General features: G+C 41.7%; 1 protein-coding gene across 1 annotated transcript in view; it reads left to right on the forward strand.

Annotated features, from left to right (window-relative positions):
• AFF3 (AF4/FMR2 family member 3) overlaps positions 1 to 21,819 on the forward strand; it is a 401,836-nt gene that overhangs the window by 138,348 nt on the left and 241,669 nt on the right. The window contains 1 exon segment of the mRNA XM_023761471.1: positions 18,582 to 18,629. Coding sequence (XP_023617239.1) covers positions 18,582 to 18,629 — 48 coding nt within the window.

Raw genomic sequence — 21,819 nt, forward strand, 5'->3', positions numbered from 1 at the left:
TCTGGTTGCATGCCATTCAGTGTCTTGTCTGGGACCAGCCTGTCCCAGAGTTCAGATCTATGGTTTGCTGTTTAGAGTTATATCCAAGCACGTTTAGCTCAGTGGTGAGCCCAGGAAATTATAAAATACTATATATAGTTCATTTTCCAATCATTTCTCTCTGTGATACCCCCAGAATCTTCTGGTTCCTTGGGGTTCCTTTTTTTAGACATTCGGCCAAAAATCTGGGACTTCTGTCACCCTGTCACACACTTGCTACAACTCTACCCAGGGGTTTGCCCCACACTCTTAGGGTTCATATCTGTTCTAAGAGTTAATCCTCCTTCAACCACGTGTCCTTTTCATGGTGATAGCAGGAGTTTAGAAGGGCTTTTGTGTACGTGTTTCTCATTGTTACGTTCACATAGCTCATGCCGATTGGGCATTCCTCTAATCAGAGAGGGAAGTTCTCCATCATAGTCCTAGGCCCTTGCTGGCTCCCATTGCTGCCACTGGCAATGATGCCATCGCCACCCAGGGATATTTTGAAGGACTGAGAAGTGAGAAAATGGAGAAATGAAAAGACGCTCCCTGAGGGTCAGGAGATTCCCTCCCTCGCAGCCGTGTTTGCAGGCTTCTTCCTGGAACTCTCTCCCTCTCCGCACACAGTGCCTGCTTGTGGGTTTCAAACTTCGTGGAGAACAGACCAAGAGATACCAGAAGAAGAAGAAAATGATTCATCTGGTACTTTAGATTCTGACCTTCTTTGCCAATCAGCCTGCTGTTTAATTTTTTTCATCTGTGCATTCTGTGTAGGTATTTTTAGTCACATTCAGTGTGAGAAACAGGATAAAGTAATGTTGATCATTTTAACATCTATGTAACCTCATTATTGGCATCTCTTGTCTTTTCCCATGTGAGTTGAGATTTTCCTGGTTCTCTGTGCTCAGTAACTTTGGATTTACTCCATCTCTCATGCAACTAGAAGTAAACTTGTCAATCTACTGAATTTTAGTCTAATGGATATGAAGTGTTACCTTATTGTGCCTTTAATCTGCACTCCCTTTTAGCCATTGATGTTGATCGTCTTCTGTTGTTGTTAATCCTCATCGGAGGCTATTTTTTCCATTGATTTTCTAGAGACAGTAGAAGGGATGGGGGGGTAGGGGAGAGAAGAGAGACACATCAATTGGGTGCTCGGGGCTGATGCTCTAACCACAGCAAACTGGCCAGAGCGATGTTGATCATCTTTTCATGCGTTCTTTGCTACCCCTATTCCTTCTTTGGCAAATTGTTTTTCAAAACCTTTGCCCATTTTTTTAAGAAAATAAACTTTCTCTTGCAGTATAGTTTCATATTTGCAGAGAAGTTTCAGATAGTACTGACAGTTCCCTTTTCCCTATACCTTTCTACACTCAGTTTCCCCTATTGCTATTATACTTGTACTAGAGGCCCGGTGCACGGTTTTATGCACATTGAAAGGAAATTAATTAGAAGGTGGCCGGTGGCGTGGGACTGGGCGAGATGGGCCGGACACACCCTGGAGCCAACCTCCCACAGTCCCTCCCCAGCCGGCCGCACCTGGGGCTCAAAGGGCATTTGCGGAGTCTGTGGGGTCCCTCCGGCAGGTGGGGTCCCTCGGCCTGGCCTGCATGGATCAGGCCAAAACCAGCTGTCCAACATCCCCTGAGGGGTCCCGGAGTGTGAGAGGGCGCTCTGCAAAGTTGCTGTCGCTCGGCAGCTCCTGCATTGAGCATCTGCCCCCTGGTGGTCAGTGTGCATCATACCTACTGGTTGGCCGATCTGCCAGTCAGCTCATCAGCTGTTCACTTAGCCTTTTGTAGATATATAGTTAGTACATTCACTACAACTAGTGAACCAACATAAGTACATTATTATGAACTAAAGTCAATATTTTATTCAGATTTACTTAGTTGTTACCTACTGTCCTTTTCTATTCTAGGATCCCATCTAGGATGCCACACATTGAGTTGTCCTATCTCCCTAATCTTCTCTATAATGTGACGGTTTCTCAGACTTTTTTTTTATGACCTCGACAGTGTTGTGGAATACCGGCCCAGCATTTGAAGAAAACCCTTCAATTTGGGTTTGTCTGATCTTTTTCTCATGATTTAGACTGAGCTCTGGGTTTGTGGGAGGAAGGCCACAGAGGTCAAGTGCTAGTTGCATCACATCATACCAAGGGTACAAGCTGTCAGCAAGATTTACCACCGTTGGTGTTGACCTTGATTGTTTAGTTGGAGTAGTGTTTGCCAGACTTCTTCCCTGTAAAGTTAGACCCTTTTCCCTTTCATGCTGTAGTTTTCGGAAAGAAGTCACTATGTGCAGCCGGCATTTAAGGGGGGGCGCGGTTGTGCTTCATTTCCTTGAGGGAAGATTAGCTACAATTCCTTTAATTCTTGTCCACAGAGGATTTATCTATTTTTCTCCATTTATTTGCTCAGTCATTTGTTTATATCAGTATGGAATCATGGATATTTATTTTATACTTTGACTTATAATCCAATATGACTTAATTGTGTTGTTTCAGCTTTGCCATTAGGAACTCTTTCAGTTGGTCCCTCAGTCCCTTTCACATAACCCCATCACTGTGTTTTTGCGCACATTATATTGAGCTGTTTGTCCCCTTCTTACTGAGTTGTAAGAGTTCTTTATTCTGGCCCTAGCCAGTTAGGCTCAGTGGATAGAGCGTCAGCCTGTGAACTGAAAGGTCCCAGGTTCGATTCTGGTCAAGGGCACATACCTGGGTTGTGGGCTCGATCCCCAATAGGGGGTGTGCAGGAGGCAGCTGATGAGATCAATGATTCCTTCTCATCATTGATGTTTCTATCTCTCTCTCCCTCTCCCTTCTCCACTGAAATATATAAATATATATATATATATATATATATATATATATATATATATATATATATATATATAAAGAGTTCTTTATTCTGGTTGCAAGTCTTTCTTCAAATACATGTTTTGCAAATATTTTCTCCTAGAGACTGTGAATTACCTCCTCCCCCTCCTCCTCCTGCTCCACCTCTTCCTCCTCTTTCTTCTTTTGGATAACAACTTTATTGAGATAAACATACACCATACAATTCACTCCTTAAAAATGCATAATTCAATAATCATAGTTATACCACCATCACGACAGCCACTTTTTGAACATTTCTTTTTCTTTTCTAAGATTTCCACTCACTTTTTTGTTAAATTAAATTTTGGGGGGTGACATTGGTTAACAAGCTTATATTGGTTTCAATTGTACATTTCTGAGATGCATGATCTGTAAGTTGCACTGTGTGTCCACCACCCAAAGTACCTCTGTGCAGAATTTAAGGCACTTCTCCAAGAGTCCCTTCTTGATGAGATAAGGGAGGTCTCTACCCTTAACACATATTGCTTATTCTTAATCTTAAAAAGCCAACTCAGGTTTGTGCACACAAACATCTGAACACTGATGTGTTGCAGGTAACACGAGCCGAGAGCACAGACTTGGCCCACAAAGTTGGGCCTGGACTGTGGCCTTGCCACGTGCTAGCTGTGTGACCTTGAGGAAGTTCCTCTTTTGCAAAGTGTGGATAATAACGTTACCTACTTTGTGAAGCTGTGACGACCGAATGGTACAATGAATGCAAAGCATTTAGCACGGTGCCTAGAAAAGTATGATTGTCAATGAAGCCAGCTGTTATCACTGGGAATGTGAGGTCACTAGACCTAAAGCAAGATGTGTTCAAGAAGTTATATATAGTCACCCACGTGCCCCTTCTTCTGGAACACTTGACTTTAATTTTCCCCACTGTATTATCTCCTGCTTCAGAAAGGGTGAAATGAATATTATGAATCTAGCTATAATTCAAGGAGCTGTAAATACCAGGGAAATCAACAGAAAAAAAAGGTACTCAAATGAGGAAAAGAAACATGTTTTAAAAACCATTGGGATGAAGTAGAAAATGCAAGCAGGGCGAATTTTTTTTTAAACCTGCTGTAGGGCCATATGGTTGATGAATGTGTTGATGCTGGTTTTAAGATTCTTGAGTATTTTAAACTTGACATGTTATTTTTTTAATGATTTCAAACATCATTTCTTTCAGAGCCTTTTCCCAATGTTGCCGTAATACTGGACAGATGGCTCAGCAGCATTTGCATTTGCATTTTGCAATACTGCCATGTTATTTGCAAAATTTCTTGTGAAAAACCTGTGGTTCTTTCCCTACCTTTTCAGTATGGCTGCGATGGAACTGTAAATAGTTTTTCCCCAGAGTCGTGAGGATGTGATGGAAGTTGGGACCACATATTGCTGCAGCTTTTCAATTTTACGTTGTTATATTTTGGGGTTTTGCACCGGCTGTTTTTAATCACTGTCTCATCTTAAGCAGGCCCCTTTCATCCAAGGGACAGTAAGCTCCCATTGTACCTTTGTGTTGTGAGTAAAGTGAGGTGATATTCGTGCGGAAGGCAGTCTTGATGACGGTTCCAGCCCCTTCACGTCGCCGTGTTGACTTTTCGGTATTCACTCGTCACCCTCTGAAACTGGCCTGTGTATCTGTTTTTCCGGTCCGCCATAAAGTGTAATGAGCTGAGCTGGGCCCTATCTGTCTTGCTTCCCACCCGCCCCCAGTACTGGCACGGTGTCTGTGCCCAGTGACCAGCTGTGAGCGAAGGAATGAGCACGTGAAGTGACTAATAAGTGGCCTTCTAGATACGGGGGTTCTTTCACAAGCAGAATCTGAGTTCCCTGAACATGATTGCTTTCTCTCATCTTCTTGTTCATTTTACTCAGCTATGTTTTCAAGAGGTTTTCTAAGAAGCGTTTTCTTTATAGGCTTCACTTCCTTGTTTTTTTTATGTGTGTGTTTTTAATGAAATGGAAAGACTGCATGCTTATAAATAGACAGTCCCTTCAGAGCTTTTCTTCCCTTTGGGGGCACAGTGGGTTAGTGCCAACAGAAAGGCATTTTCTTGCTTGACAGATGGAAGAGACACAGGAAGCAGGAGAGGTTGTATTGATCAGAGGGACTCGGTCTTTCCTTTAAAAGGCATGGGGTGAAAAAGAAGCCCACCAATACTCTATTAAGATTATTTGATTTTCTCTTTTTAAATGAGGGCCAGTGGGATGCCTGCTTGGCTTGGAATTGGCACACAGTGGCCATGCTGTGATGACTGGTTCCTGGCTCACATTGATCTGGCTTTGTCCTGGGTCGTTGCTGGTCCCAGGCTGTGACCTACATTAAGTGTCTCCGTGACTCCAAGCTGGAAACCAGTCTAAGATTCGCTCAGTCTTAGCCTTGCACATAGAACAAATAGAGGAAAATTTAATATTGAAGTTTCTACTCTGCGATATTAGAAAAGGACCTTTTGCTCTAATTATTGCGAAGTGTTGGCAGGTTATTTGTTGGCAGAGTAACGGCTTCTGTCTGGCAGCTCAGAGGTACAGCCAGAGGTGAAGAAACACGTTTACCGCCACAATCATGCGCCTAGAAAGCATTGAGGCTTCCCAGTGCGGGTCTTTATAGATGCTCCTGTTTCTGTGAAAAGGGGCAGGAGCTGCATCTCTCCTGAATGAACACTTTGATTTTTCTAAAGCCAGAATTACAAAGGGATCGGAAAGGGCGGGTCTCTGTACTGTGGGTTTGTTTCCCACCTCTGAGCCCAGATTCGCACTGGCAAGCCCACGCGCAGCCTGGCCGTGCTCAGGGATGGAGTGCCACAGGGGACAAGCTCCAGCCCAAATGCAGAATGAAAACCATTTTTAATTTCCTGGCCTGCACAACACACACAGCATTTCTGTAAAACATTTATGCAGGTAGGATTTGAGGCATCGGGGAGACCACGTGAAAGTTAGCAGCTGGAGTTAAGTCATTGTCAGCGTGGTAGGACTCATTCAATCCAGGGAAAGTATGGAATTTCATGGACGCCTGGCTTGCCCGCGCCCTCACCTCCTCACCTTGGGAAATCACCTGCCTCAGCAGGAAGCTTCAGCTGTGATGTAGTATTTTCTAGGACAGGGCCCTGCCTTGTGAGGTTAAATGTATAATAAAGGCTGCCTCCCTGCAGCATTTTCCTCAGTGATGAGTTTAACCCTTTGTTTGCTGCAACCTGTATCCATGTAACCTTCCTCTCTGTGAAAATGAATATCAATTATTATTATAAACAGTTCTTCTCATTATAGTGCCATGGATGGCATATTTTATAGCTTGCTAATTAGAAGCACACAGAACTGAAGTGCTTGAAGTTAAATAATGTAAACAGGTTGTAATAGATTTTCATATTGGATACTTTTATTGCTTAATTATTCATTAAAATTTCTCAAATCTCTACTCAATTAGTCTATTTAATTTACTGGATACTGTAATAGGTCTTATTTCGTACCTGTAGATGGGTACTTTTAGAATATTCTTTTTATTCTTTTTAGGGTGTGTGTTTTTTTCATAAATAACTCATATAGACTATACTAAACCAGAAGATACAGAAATTTACCATTCAACATTTTATTAGTCAAAATTGGTTAGAAAGGACCAGAATTATAGATAGAAAGTGAGAAAGAGTCTCACACTTAGACGTGAGGTAATAACTAACTTCTACTCAAATAGTCATTTCCCTTCTGGTTGGACATTTAATCGATATACCCATTCTCTCTGTGGATGGTTTTAATTCTGGAAAGAGCTTTCAGGAAGCTAAGATGATCCCTGTACTTTCCCCCTTGGCCTACACGCCCATGTCTGGAAGGAATGACCCAGGATAAGCTTAAACCCTTTTCTGCATCAGCGCCCTTTAAATGTGTGAAGACACCTAGTTGGGCCTTTGTACCTCTTCACCTGCCCTGGACACGCTATCTCGCTCTTCAGCTGCTCCTCCAATGGCAGACCCTCCTTTAATCGTGCCGTCTTTTTCTAGAATCATGGAGCTTTAATTCAGCCACAAAGGTAAACATTAAACACATCATTGTCACTAAGAATGATGAAATTCTCATCGTGGAAGGAAAAAACATTATAGCTTTATAGGTAGGGAAGGAGGTAGGAGAGGGAGCTAACCTAGCCCGGGTCTTATCTCGGAGATAACTTGCTCATCAGATGAAGAGATGACTAACAATACCCCATCGCACATTCCCAGACCCCTGGTCTGCTTTTCTCCATAACATTTCATTTTCCATTGTACTGTAATCTGTTTATTACTTTACTGTCTCCTTTCATTTGAATCAATTCCACGAGGGCAGGACTTGTTGCTTGTTATATTCAGTTATGAACCCCTAGTATGGAACATGCTGGACACATAGTAAGCACGCTATAAGTACTAACTTACTGAGGTGTGGCTAGTCCATTAGCTTCCCTCTCACCCACTGGGAGGTCTTACAAGATCTTGACAGAGGCCTTGCAGAAAATGCAGATGCGTTACATTTTAAACCAGGGGAATGGTAGAGATAACATCCCTGGTCTTTGTGAACTCATGCTGACTTCTAATAATCTAATTCTAAAATAAAATAATTGTTCATATTTAGTGATCAGCTGTCCTATGGAAGGCACCCCACCAAATGCCTTATATGCATTTATGTGTTCCCTTATGTAGTCCTCCCATTACTGGGTGCTAGTATTATTCCTGCTTTACAAATGAGAAGGATGGGGTCTAGAGGAGTTGGGTGACTTCCCTGGGGGACATGTGTGACAAAGGGCAGGGCTGGGTCTGTGGAAGCCCAAGCTTCTCTGCTGTGACTCTGAGGCCTTAGGAGCAAACTCAGGTCTGGAGTTTGGGGACCCTCCCTTAGGAGGAGCTAGCGCATTTGCTTTTTTGAGGGGGCTGTGGTTTCTCCAAGGCGGTGGGCCTGTGGCCACAGCAGCAAGTCCCTTCAGCGCCGTGAGTGCACTTTTCCTAGGGCGGCCATGTGACGTGGTTAAAGCTCTCTCTTAGTATTGCCACCTAACTGGGGCGTGAACTCCTTCTTAATTTGTTCTACTCTTTATAACTCGGAAGGTGGTTTTGAGTGTGAAAGCAGAAGTACACTAGAAGTTGAACCATGCTCTTTTCTGTCATCATACTACACCATCTACCTAAGCAGTGGCCAGCCTTTTATTCTTCTATTTTACACCAACTTACAGGTTTTTCAGGTCCACTCTCTGGTTGCATGTCTCACTAATTAATGTGTATCATTTATTCCATCACGATTGCTAAGGTTCTGGGTGTCCTTGTTCTTTAACCTTTGGGAAGGAGCCTCTAAAACTCACCACCTTCCCCAGTGCTGGAAATTGAGTCCATAATCAAACATTGCCTCTTAGTCCATTGGCATCATGTCGGAGAGGAAGGTTGATAGATGACTGAGTGATTCTTTTCTTGCTTTTTCTATAGGCCTTTAAGCCTTAGTGTTAGATAGAAAATAGCCTTGGCTAATTTTTATTCATACTTTCTGATTTAACTTGACTGCTCTTGTTGGTATTTATCACAAAATGATCATTTTTCATTAAATTATTCCAACATAATCTTGGGTGTGTCTTCATTAGATTTCCAGGCTTCTTCTTTTTTTAAAAATAAACACAGTTAAGGTTTTCTCTATTCAGAAGAGAGATTCCTGGTGCAGAAAATAGCCTGATGATCAGTTCCATACTGTAATATCTACCGAGAAAAGCTGGAGAAGACAAAGGTTGTGAAGCCAGAATGTGGCCCAAACAAATGGATTTCTTTCCAGCTGTTCCCTGTAGATGGAGGACCCCCCACCCGGTGTTACATATCGTTGAAAAGGGAATGCCTGCGTCCTGTCCAAATGAGATCTCGCCATAATAACCTCAGCGTAGTTCAAACGTTGCATTTATTTCGTACCAAACTTTTGTAAAACCTTTGTTTCTCTCCCTCTGGATTTCAATCCAAGGGATGAATGACAGTAGTGAGGGTATGAAGATAAGAGCAAATGTGTTCCCCTGGGACCCAGAAGCTTTGGATTGGGATGGAAGACAGTCTGCCCTCTTTTTGGTAGGGGCCTAGGAGCAGGCGCGTCTCTTCTCTGCCTGAATTGCCCCCGAGGACCACAATAAAGGGTGACTTTACCTGGTGATGTTTTACATAGCAGTTCTTCCAGGGGCCTCTGAGGCCTGCCTTGATAGAGGAAAGGGCGCATGTGTGGACCAATATCCAGGTTCAGCCCCAGGTAGCCCAGTACCCCAAGTTCCACAAGCCACTGAGCTCACTGGGCCTTACACTGGGGGACAGTTTGAAGGAACTGAGCATTTTATAGGAGTAGCCATTGCCATGGTGACAGCTCTTCTCCAACAGCCTGCAAATATTTTCCAAGAGTCATAGTGAGTCAAGAATGAAAATGCTCTAAATATACACAAAGTTTTTAAAAAGGGAAAAAGAAGAAAATATTTAAGTGTGGCATTGTAGATAGATTTATTTAAAAATATAAAATGTGGAATACTTAAAAATTTTCATCAGCCAGTAAAAATACGTACCAGTTTCTCACTCCTGTTTTCCATGTTCCCCACTCCCACCTTTTAGGTTAGCCTTCTCCCCTGCTCCCCAGCTGATTGCCGTTGTCTTTCTTTACCCAGCATTTATTTACAGCCCATCTCCTCAGAGAGCATTCAGACAACAGTCCGTGTCAGGCACACCCAGAATGAACGCTATTTTGGAGGTCAGACAGACCTGAGAGCTCTTTGGAAAGGTGATATGATGATGGAGAAAAAAAGAGTCATAATAACATCACATTTTAAGGGTTATTTGTGAGTCTGTCCTTTATTTCTTTTGGCAAAATGCTGAAGTAAATTAATAGCACGTGCCAACTAGAATATTGTCAAATGCATAGCACCACTTTTGGCATTTATAATAGTGATTTCAGTTCCTGGCTGAAGAGAATTGATTACCTGTCTTCCATTGGGACACAAATTAGAGCATTGCCTAGTATCTGTAATTGGCTAATTTCTTCAGCCACACTGGGCTGGACTGTCCATCACACAAGCTTTTGTGTACAGAATTTCATGATTATAAAAGAAAACTGTGTTGCCACCTCTAAATGATAATCAAATGTATTTTTCCTGAAAATTTTCCTCCATCATTTAAGGAAACAAAAGAACTATATTATAGCAAGCCTTCTGCTACCTAAAACATTATTTTTTAGACTAGAGGCCCGGTGCATGAAAATAGTGCACTGGGTGTGGGGGGGGGGGGTGTCGTCCCTCAGCCCGGCCTGCACCCTCTCGCAGTCTGAGAGCCCTCGGTGGATGTCCGACTGCCGGCTTAGGCCCGCTCCCCATGGACATCCTCAGTGCTGCCTCGGAGGTGGCTCCCGCCACCGCTGCTGCACTTACCAGCTGTGAGCCCGGCTTCAGGCTGAGCAGCACTCCCCCTGTGAGAGTGCACTGACCACCAGGGGGCAGCTCCTGCATTGAGCGTCTGTCCCCCGGTGGTCAGTGCCCGTCATAGCGACCAGTCGTTCTGCCATTCAGTCAGTTTGCATTTTAGCCTTTTATTAAATAGGATTACATAGTCTGGACATAGGATGGGATTCAGGAAAATGTTAAAAAGGAATGGTCTATTTTAGAAGTCTCACCACAGTCTGCTTGTCACGTGAGGATGCGGTAACGTCAGCATCGTCACTCCTGCCTGAACCTGCATGGTCTTCCTCCTGCTGAAAGCAATGACCACACCGTTTTAGTTGACAGAACACAGAGCTCTTGAAGTACTCTTGTCAGTGTCAGATTGCAAGTGGGAAGCATGTGTTCATTATCCCTGTTCTGTGGTTTCTTCCCAGCGTTGACAGGACAGTGTGGAAGACGTCCCCAGTACACAGTACTCGGGCTCTTTATTAAGTGGGAAAGCACTCGATGTCAATTAGTGATCAGGATGTAAGACCGCTGTCTCTGTTCTGATCTCTTTATGTCATCAATGGCTTTTGACAAGGTCATCACACTGACAGACCACTTAACTTTCTGGAAACCAGTACACTTTTAACCACAGCCTCTGATTAAGGTCACTCATTTTCATTATGAAAATAATCACATAATTGAAAGACCTTGTCCAATGGCTAAGAATCTGATAGAAAATTGATTATTAACTCTTTAGCACTATTGCCTGTTGCTAGAAGGCTAATACTTGTTCTCTGATTTACAGACACCAACGTGCTAATAGTTTCTGTACTCATCAGAATAAGCTTAACTTATTGAAGTAAATAAATGTTGATGTTCTGAGAATTTGTCTTTAGGATAACTCTAGTGATGATTTATTTTGTTTGTGGGTAGAGCAGACCTCCCTTTGTAATGTAGATGACCAGCCCTATTACTTTTTAAGTAGTCTTTTTTTTCTGTTAGTATATGACCACTGATTTATTTATCCATTCAACAAACACCATGGAGTGCTTACTATGAGGTAACAAGTACTCTGCCAGGAGCTGGTCATAAACACATAAATGAGAGCTGTATCAACCATAAAATCCACTAATACAAGTAAATGTACTCATCAACATTTTTCTGATTTTGTTCTTTGAGTTCAGCATAGTGTTTGGTAATACAAAAAAAGTCATATTTAAAAAGTTAACATGAAGGGGAGTGTGGAGAAACTACTTAAGGGGCCAGAGGTTTTGTTTGGAGTGACAGAAACGTTTTGGGACAAGAGAGAAGTGATTGTGATTCCCAACACTGAATGCATAAATGCCACTGAGTTGTATGCACACTTTTAAATGGTTGATTTTCTGTTACATGGTTTTCATCTCATTTTATTTTAAGTTAATGCAGTTTTGAGATATTATTATATGTTAGAGTTGGGAAGTATTTGAGAAGTCTAACTCGGTCCCTTTCAGAGATGGATGGATGGATGGATTTATTTATTTATTTATTTATTTATTTATTTATTTATTTATTGTGTTCTTCAGTAGAATTTTGTAGATTTCTCTTAAAGGTTTTCAACATTTCTTGTTAAGGTTATTCCTCATTTATTTTTCTTCATATTTTTAAATAGTTTATTGCTGCTACACAGAAGAGCTATTGAGCTTTGAGTATTTGGTTTCCACATTTTAAACTCCCTTTTAAATAAGAGTAACAGTGGAGTCTTTTGGATTTTTCCAGGTATGTGATCAAAAATTTGTAAGCTGAGATGATCACAGTTTTACATATTCCCTCTATGATGCACTACCTTCAAAGGGCATTAATATTAAACCATTTTTCTATTCCTGGGACAAAAATCCACTAAATTTTGAGTAATTTTTATAATATTTTATTGAATTATATTTATAATATTCTAAAAAAGGAGACATATGTACTACTATTTGTAATACTTTAAACAATAAAAAATATTCTATTGAGGATTTTATATTTAACTTCATAAGGGATAATTATTTATTTTCTTTACATTAGGTTTTTATACTAATTTTAGCTTTCTAGTACTTTCTACTCTGGAAGAGAAAGAATATGGGAATTAGTTATTCCTTAAAAGTTTGAAATACTTCACTCTAAAACTGTCTGGCTGAACACCTTATTAGAAGATAAGTTTTCATTAATTTAGTCTGATTCTCAAGTTTGTAGGTCTAATCTCATTTTTCTTTATTTCTTATGTCAGATGTTTTTCAAAAAGTTGCCAACTTCATAAAAACTTTTACTTACTAGTATTATATTCTATTTTAATATTAATATTAAGATTCTCTTATAATTATCTTTTCCACATATTTTATTATCCCCTTATATCAAATTATGTTTATTTGGGCTTACTTTTTATTGAACAGATTTTTAAATCCCTTTCTATTATTTTGGGTAGTGTATTCTATTTTGGTTTTTAAGAAATTGTATTTTTGTTTTATAAATTATACTGATTTTTTGTTTTATAAATATTTCTTTGGTTTTTCCTATTTATTTTATTCCTTTTGTATGTTTCTTTTCATTTAAAATTTTAAATATATTACTTAGTACATAAATTTCCTTTTAAAAATAATTAAAGCTTTTAGTATATGAATTTGCCTCAAAGAATATCTTTGGGGGCATCCCATAGTTTTGTTTTGCAGCATTTTAATTTTATTTTTCTGTAAATATAAAGAATTATTGATAAGTGTGTCGTATCCATTTTATTCCAAGAATTCTAGGAGATTTTATGCCTGCACAATGTTTAATTCATCACTTATTATTTTGATAACTTGTAATTAAGGAATCCGGGCTATAAAACAGCTACTTTTTGGAATTTTTTGAAGCTGTTTTGTAGCTGTGTGCTTGACCACTTCAGTAAGCACCATTCAGTAACTATCTCAGGCATGCTTGAAAAGTCGGAGTTTCCTCTTAGCATTCCAAGTTCATTTTATCTGTTAATTTAGCCTTATTTAATTTTATTTTTTGAATTATCTCCCTATGTAGCTTTTGGAGGAGTGTCCTTTGTCTATTAGGAAAAATAGGGGTGGATTAATATATATTTAATATCCATAATATTTCTGTTTCCCTTCCTTTTCCATAGCATTCCTATTAATGCCCTATTTTTACTCTTTATGTATTGTGCTCTCTAATTCTTCTTTTCTATGACCTGTCTTTTAGTTAATATTGTCTTCTGTCCTTTTCTTTGCATTTTTATTTTATGCCTTTATACATCTTTTACGATTTTGTTTGCTTATTTTTTCTCTCATTGTATAAATGTCTAGAGATAGGGTGACAGTAGTATCGTGGAGGAAGAGATGGATGTGAATGGCGGGTAAAGCAAGATTCAGGAGATAAGGAGGAGACTGATGAGGGATGAAGCCGGGCTTGTGGCTTGGGTGATAGGGAACAGAATGTAGGCCTTGGAAGGGGAGGTGTTAGGTTGGTGTAAGACAGGCGGAATTTGGAAGAGAACTGGCTGACTGCCTTCCTGTCCACAGGTAACCCTGGCTTCAGGTGAGGCTGGGGGCACAGTCATTGATTGGACGGCCTTCATACAGAATTACAATGATCCCCGAATTTGAGTTCAGACCCTCACCCACTGTTTTGGAGGCATTGATGGCACACTTAATTTCTTTGTATCTGAGGTGTTCTGTAAATCCAGAATAGTAAGATTTATTTTAAAATACTTCTGGTGAAGTATTTAAGAGTGTGCATATGATAAAATAATTTCTAAATGCTTGAGGGCCTTTTGAGAGCTTGCAGACAAAGGCACTGTGACTTTAAAGTAGTATTATTTTAGAATGAAAGTTCTGCGTTAAATGTGTCCGATGAAGAGTTAAGCTATTTTTTAAAATAGGCTTCATCGCCTCTGCAGTGAAATGCCATTTCCCACTGATTTGATCAAGTATTTTCTCCTTAAGCCTTGCTTGCTTCTTCCAGGGCTCTGTGCTTGGCATGGTAATGAGGGACTTCTGCTCTCACTGACAGAATGCTCCTGGCTGTTTCTTGAGCTATACAGCAAGTCCCCTCTTAGTGGTCAGTAGGTTTTGTGACTTTAAGAGGAGCTGATGTATAGTGGAATTTTACCGTAGACTAATTGATGTAAACAAGAGTTAAGTTTCTATGGCATCTCATCGATAGTGTGACAAATTGACGGGTGAAACAACATTATTAGAGGACCTGCTGTACTTAGCTCCTTGCATTTCCCTGGCAGGGTGTGTGGAGTGCACTCTTAAGTGGTAGGATTTGGGGAAAGCAGTTCCGTGAAAAGGGGACGTGACAAACAAGGCTGTGGAGGAGAATCAGCTGGGGTTGCTCGCTTTTAATTGAAGTTTACTTGGAGATTCAATGAGGTGAGACTGTTATGACAGATTTCAAAATGTAATGATAGCGAAATGGAGTGGGTTCATCAAAATCAGAGTAAATAAGAACAACAGCTCAGCAACTCAGCAGGAGGCAACAGCTACAAACCCTCAAAAACTCCAGAGTAATTAAAATTTGCATTGTGCAGCCTTCCTTCTCAGTGGGTACCTTTCCAAGGAAAGCAGTAACTTCACTGTGAAAAAAACAAACTCAGATTTGGAGATGTAAATTACATGCATGCTTGAATCTTGTTTATAAACACTGGAAGTTTTTAAATGTAATTATAATCAGAGTACACAACTGCAACTGAAACCAGATTTGAGAAAGATCTCAAGTAGGTAAAAGGCCCTCTGGTCTCCCCTCACCCCAACGCCCTGCCAACGCCGCCCTCCCCACCAACCCCCTTTTGTGTGTTTGGGAGAGAAGAGGCGGAATTCTGTCCTCCAGTTTCAGGGCACACAAGTCCTGTCTCATTTGTTAATGTCAGAGAAGGGATAGTAGTTTTAACCGTTTCTCTCCACTTCCTCTCCTGTCACTTCCTGCTTTGGCCTATGCATGTGATGTCAGAAGTTAGTGAGGAAGAGACAGAGTGACCGAGTGCTGGAGAATTTGCAGCATGGAAAGGAAGGAGGAAATTTACCCCAATACTGTCCAGGTCCTTTTAGTTTCATACTTTAAACATGACAGTGACCTCAAGTTGAGGCAGTTCTAAGGGTTGAACTGGTGTTGAAGAAATGTGTGTGGGTTCTACCTTGCCTGCCCCTTGCCACCGGAATGATTTTAAACAAAGTCCTCCACTTCTCTGGGCCACAGTTTCCCCATCTGCTGAAGTCATTGAGTAGCCTGAAATGAGTTCTAGGTTTCCTTTTAATTCAAACTTTCCTTAATACCATAGGCCTCATGCATTCACTCCATTCCAGACAGAATCCTAGAGATTAAAACCCAATGCACTACCCGTCTTAGGTCCCCCCTGTTGTAACACCAGGTGTCCCAGGAGTCAGAAATGCTTCAGAGAATGCCCAAGAGTTTCCCCTGCTGAGGACTTTCCACACGGGAATGTAAGACCAGGATGGCCTGAGACTGTTCTTAGAAGTCCTTGGGTCTGGTCTCACTTCCTCAACTTTGCAAGGGGCCCTCTTAGTACAGAAGACCTGATGTCATTAGACCATCAGAGCTCACGGTTGGAGCTCACTGAGATGATGCAATGTATTAATCCTACATACCCTATCTCTGGGGCATCTATACTGCATTTCCCTCCCTTTTCAGAGTAGGGTCATGGAAACTTACAGGACTATAGGGAGAGCTACTTATAAGAGCAATTTGTCATGTATATAAATCTACTTTCAGAAGAAGCTTAGCTTTAAGTGATCAAACCCAGAGTTTAATTTGATGAGTCTTTTCAGTGTACTGTGTGTCTGGGTGAGTCCACCAGGAGAAGTTTTCCTTGATTAATTGTTTTAGGGTGGAGAATAGTACAGTGAGAATTTAGCATTTGCTCTACCCGTATGTTACATGGTAGGAAAGGGTTGAGACTTGGGAGTAAGAGAAATGGTTATGGGTTTGAAGAAACATTTTTTAATTGAGACCTTCATTTCCACCACTAAATTCCAAATATCGTTTCTAAGGGCCATCAAGCCTTGCCTGAGTAAGAATTTACCAGCAGCATTTGTGATGGTTTCCTCAGGCTGCCTTGGAAAGGAAGCAGGTTTGGGGCAGGTTCCAAAAAGAGCTCTCTGAGCCAATGTGATCAGAGTGTCAGAATAGTGACATTTCCAGAGAAGTCCTGGAATAAGTCTTGGGGTGAAGTGGGGACTCACTAGATGTATGTCACCAAACTGTAACCTTTAGAAGAACAGAAGAAAGGGTGAGTGTAGGAGAGGGTAATGAAGTATCATTGCTAATTCTGTCATGATATTTAACATAGTTTTTCTTGATTTATAAGGCTAGACATGTATATTGTGTTCATGCACCATTAGCAACAATGGCTGTGCCTTACACATTTTGTTATTGATCTTTTAATAAGGAGACTAAAATGGAATAATCTATACTAAGATAATGTTTCTGTTTTAACTAAAACTTATCAAATATCCATAAGGAAATAAATTTTACCTAAAGTTCTCAAACTATTGGATTAAGTATAAAAACTAAAACTATAAAACTCTTCAAAGAAAATTGGTAAACCTGTATAACCTTGGATTTAGCCATATTTTCTTAAATATGACACCAAAAATAAAACAATAAAGAAAAAAACAGATAAATTGGGCTTCATCAAAGTTAAAAATTTTGTACATGGATGAACACTATCAAGAAAGTACAGCCACAGAATGGAAGAAAATATATACAAATCATATAGCTGATAAAGGGTCTAATATCCAGAATATATCAAGAACTCTTACAACAAAACAAATAAAAGACAATCCAATTTAAAAATTTGAAAAGGACATTTTTCCAAAGAAGATACAAATGGCCAACATGTACATGAAGAGATGCTCAACATCATTAATCATTAGGAAAAGCAGATCAAAACCTCAATGTGATACCATTTCATACCCACTAGGTTAGCTACTACCAAGAACAAAACTGGAAAATAGCAAGTGTTGATGAGGACATGGAGAAATCAGAACCTGCTGGTGGGAATGTGAAATGGGACAGCCCTTAGGGAAGGCAGTTTGACAGTTCCTCAAAAAGCTAAGCATAGGACTGCCGTATGTCCCACCAAGTCAACTGCTAGTTACATACCCAAACAAAAACTGTACACAAAAGTTCATAGAAGTGCTATCACAATAGCCAAAGTGGAAACAACAATGTCCATCAGCTGGTGAATGGATGAACAAAATGTGGTCTATCCATACAGTGGAGTACGACTCAGCCACAAAAAGGAGTGAAGTACTGATACGTGGTACAACATGGATGAGCCTTGAAAGCATAATCCTAAGAAACAATGGCTCGTCCACATATTTTATGATTGCATTTATATGAAATGTCCAGAATTTATAAATTCATAGTGACAGGAAGTAGATTAGTGGTTGCCTGAGGCTGGGGAGAGGAAGGAATGGGGAGTTCCTGGTTACTGGGCATGGGTCTCCATTCAGGGTGAGGAGAGCTTAGGATGTCATGCTGAGTTGTGGTCAGTATCATTGAATTAAAAGGCAAGAGAACTCTCTCCCTGACACCACAGTACTTCTACCTGCTGTGTCTGGTGCTGCTTTCATCTCCCCACACAGCCACCTCCTGCACTCCAGGCTGTGTCACCAGTAGTCACCGCACAGCATCTCTGGAGCTTAAAATGCTCCGCAGAGACAGCTGTGACCTGAAGCTGCCATTCCCAGACCCCTTAACATCTCCATGACACAGGGCAGTGTGGGTTCTGGAGCAAGCGGCTCTGGAACATGACACCCAGAATGCCGTGCGAATGTTGAGAGGATGTGTCTCCTTTGGTCTTTGAGGACAGCGGAACTGCCACACTTTTACTTAAGCTGCAGCAACCTTGTATTTGGCAGGGCCACTGTATGTATTTGGAGGTGAACTGGATCCGCTTTGCAGTAGATGCCCTGTTTCTACATTTGGATGAGCCCAAGGCAAAGAGAGCTCAGCCCTGCAGGTTGTGTACTGTTACTCCGAGGAGCCTGCCGTTCGGTGTCCTTGTGGCTGAGGGCCCAGCCTGACCTCCCCTCCCCGCGTGAGCGGTGTTCCTGGCGGAGGTATCCAGCGCCGTGCACAGTGGGGAAGGGAGAGCAGCCATAGCTGTGATGGGAGCTGTCCCGCTAAGGAAAGGAGCTTATGGGTAGGTCCCAGTTTAGGCATTTCCCCGAGTCCAAACTCTACTAAATGTAGGAGCTAACGTGGCATCTTTTCTTTGTGACCATAAATCTAGTCTATCAGGCTTATTAATTTGTGTGTGTTTTCCTTTGCTTCCAGGAGAGTCGATCTGGAGAAACCAACAGCTGTGTGGAAGAAATAATCCGGGTAAGGATCTTCCTTTACAAATCTTATCAGCTGGCTGGACAGAGTTTCCAGATAGAAAGCAGCCATGTGGCTGCGTCGTCAGAGGGAGCTGGTCGTTTCGTGCCTGGCAGTTTACCTTTTCTGCGGGGAATCACACAAGTTGCCTAAATGCCTCTTGATGAAACCTCACTTCTTTTCGAAGTCCTGTAACTGTACTCACAGGACTAGCTGGGAGACAGGAGAACAGAGTGAGGTGGCATACGTGGCTGTGCTCACATTTGTAGGCCCCGTTTGTTAGGAGGCGTTTAGAAGCAGCTGTAATGGTCTGTACGTTAAGGCGGGCGGGGTTGCCTTATTGTTTCCCCCCTAAACTTAACTAGCATCAGAAGCACTGTGATGAAGCGGTGTCTCGGAGTCTGGAAATGCACTTCGGTATTGCTTTGCATGTTACTACTTTGCGTGTTATTCTTGTAAACCTGTCCTTTTCGTCATGGTCATATGGAGTGGATGCCCTCCAGGAACCATTTCATACCCACAGGCACTTGGGCTGGGCTGTTGTCCCATATTAGTGTTTTCCTGTGTGTCCAGACTTATAGTCAGTGTCCTCTTCATCCATTGTTCTCTTCACTCATATTTTTAGGGGTGTAACCTAATAATTTACAGTTCTCAGCAAGCTGACACTGCATTCGGCAGAACACCAAGATAACTTAGACCAGATGGTATGGAAGTTCTTTCCTTATAAAGGAAGAAAAAAAACTTCATTTTAATATGTTTCTAAATTTTGGGCACCCTACACACTTTTTCTTGAATTTCTAGTGAATTACAGTAATATGATTATTTGGTTAAAACTTTACATTAACCATCAGATTGTTTTCCGTGACAATATTTTTTTCTTCCTGGAAAGCATTATGTCATAAGTAAATCTTGGAACTCAAATTGACCAAAATAATGAATTAAAGTTCGATTTGTTGAATTAATACTGACTTTTGTTTTTCTGGTAGAGATTTATATAGAAAACATTTTCAAAGCGGGTAGCTTCTTTTCTGGCATTTAAGGATATGTTAAAAAAATACAGATTTTATTTTATATCTATGTTTTCTCTGTCCTGGAGTTTTGTTTCAGATTAAAGAACAGATAGTGTAAAATGCTGATATACTTTTCCTGTTTTTCTCTTTCAACGTACTTTCCTCTTTGAGTCCAAATATTCAATGTTTAGGCCATCTTCCTTTGGTTGGTTATGGTGTTTACATCTATGGAATAACAGTACCAGAACACACCGGCCCCTCTTGGGTGCTGCTCTTTAAAACACTACCCCCCTACCCTTTCCTATCTTCTCTGAGGATATAGAAGAAATCTGTCATGTGACCCTTCTTCTCCATACTCCAAGCAGAGCTCGAAGTTTGAGTAGGAGCTTGAGTAATTTACAGACCAAAAGGATATAGGGTAGCCCTGGCCAACTTGGCTCAGTGGATAGAGCGTCAGCCTGCGGACTGAAGGGTCCCAGGTTCAATTCCAGCTGAAGGGTCCCAGGTTCAATTCCAGCCGAGGGCACATGCCTGGGTTGCTGGCTTGATCCCCAGTAGGGGGTGTGCAGGAGGCAGCCGATCAATGATTCTCTCATCATTGATGTTTCTATCTCTCCTTCCTTCTCCCTTCCTCTCTTAAATCAATAAAAAAATATATATATTTTAAAAAGGATATAGTGTAAGTAATGTAAAATGTACCTAGAATAAACTGAACACTGCAGCCAAGAGTTTAAAGCATTAGTTTTTTTCCTTAAGAGAGCTGAGGAGAGCCTCAGTCCCCCTTACCCCACTGCTGCGTTCCCAGGACACTGACCCCTAGTGCATCTACCACTGCCACAGCCCACCTCGAATCGGGTGTGGATAAAAGGGAAGGCCTGGACCAACCAGATCATTGATTCATATGCATAGGCAAGGTTTAGGGGAGTGGAGGCGGTGCCTTCATTAGCAGACAGCGGAGTCTCTGTAAGCTCCCCTCTTCCTAGAGCCCATGAGGAGTGGTCCGGGATGAGAGGAGCTGCAGAGTTGGAGGAAACAGTGCTGCACAGGGAGACTTTGCCTCTCTCCTTCCCTGTCAGCCTAAGGTATTGGTATTTGGTATTTAGGTAGTAGTTGGTATTTAGGCAGCTCCTCGAAGACCCTGTCAGTGTTCTCATTTTGCCTGGACTGTTTTCTGGCTGTCCCCTGCCCCACGCACACCATTCACTCTCCAGGATCACCTTCCCCTCTTACTGTAAGCATGTCCTCTCCTGCAAACACAAGCACGGGCTCTCTCAGCTGCAGCCTCCTGTATGTGTATCTGTATTTGATGTGCATCAGTATTGCCCCTACACTGTGGCCCCCGTGTCTGGAATTTAGAATTCACGATTTTGTTGTGTGGATAAATTAATGAGTGAGTGAGTGAAAGAACCCTCCAAAGGGGAAGGGTGAGTATCATTTTGGCAGCTCACAAACATTCTGTTGGCCGTAAATCATGGAAACGGTGCCCTGGCCCTTTCAATGCTGGGTTCCCATGGCTGGTCTTTGTGGAGCCCAGTTGTCCTGGTGAGTTTCTCTCCCCTTGTGGTCCAAGGTCACCAAAGTTACTGGTTACTCACGGCCATCGCGTTTAAGTGAAGGTTCCCTTTTGTTGTGGAGTAAGAGCAGGGGCATCAACAAATGCCTTAAAATGATGGAAACTGTGATATTCATTTAACAGGTGTGAGTGTGCCCTTTTCACATGGGAGGTACTGGGGGAACGACGGTGGGCCAAACCAGACATGCCCTCTTCAACTCTACAGAAAATATAGCTAAGTTTTCATTTTACAAATAAATGTAGAATGTCAATTGTGATAAACACTTACGGTTTTATGACAGCCTCCTTATCATAGGGCACATGACCTAGTTTTGGGTCAAGAACAGCTTCCCTGAGGAAGCACCATTTGAACTGATAGTTGGAGGATGAATAGGAAATCAGCCTCAGGGATGCAATGGTGAGGGTTCCAAGCAGAGGACATGCAAGAGCTTGGCTTGCAGAGATGCAGAAAGGCCAGGGAAGGCCAGTGTGGCTGGAGTGCAAGTGGATAAAGGTCGGTCGGAGAAGCCAGATGTGCTGTGTATCAGTACTGCTCCTACACTGTGGTCCCGGTGTCTGGAATTTAGGATTCCTTCTCGGCCATGTTCAAGTTCCCATAAGCACAGGGAGCCAG

Source organism: Myotis lucifugus, unplaced genomic scaffold (genome assembly GCF_000147115.1).
Source record: "Myotis lucifugus unplaced genomic scaffold, Myoluc2.0 scaffold_210, whole genome shotgun sequence".
NCBI classification, from domain to species: domain Eukaryota; kingdom Metazoa; phylum Chordata; class Mammalia; order Chiroptera; family Vespertilionidae; genus Myotis; species Myotis lucifugus.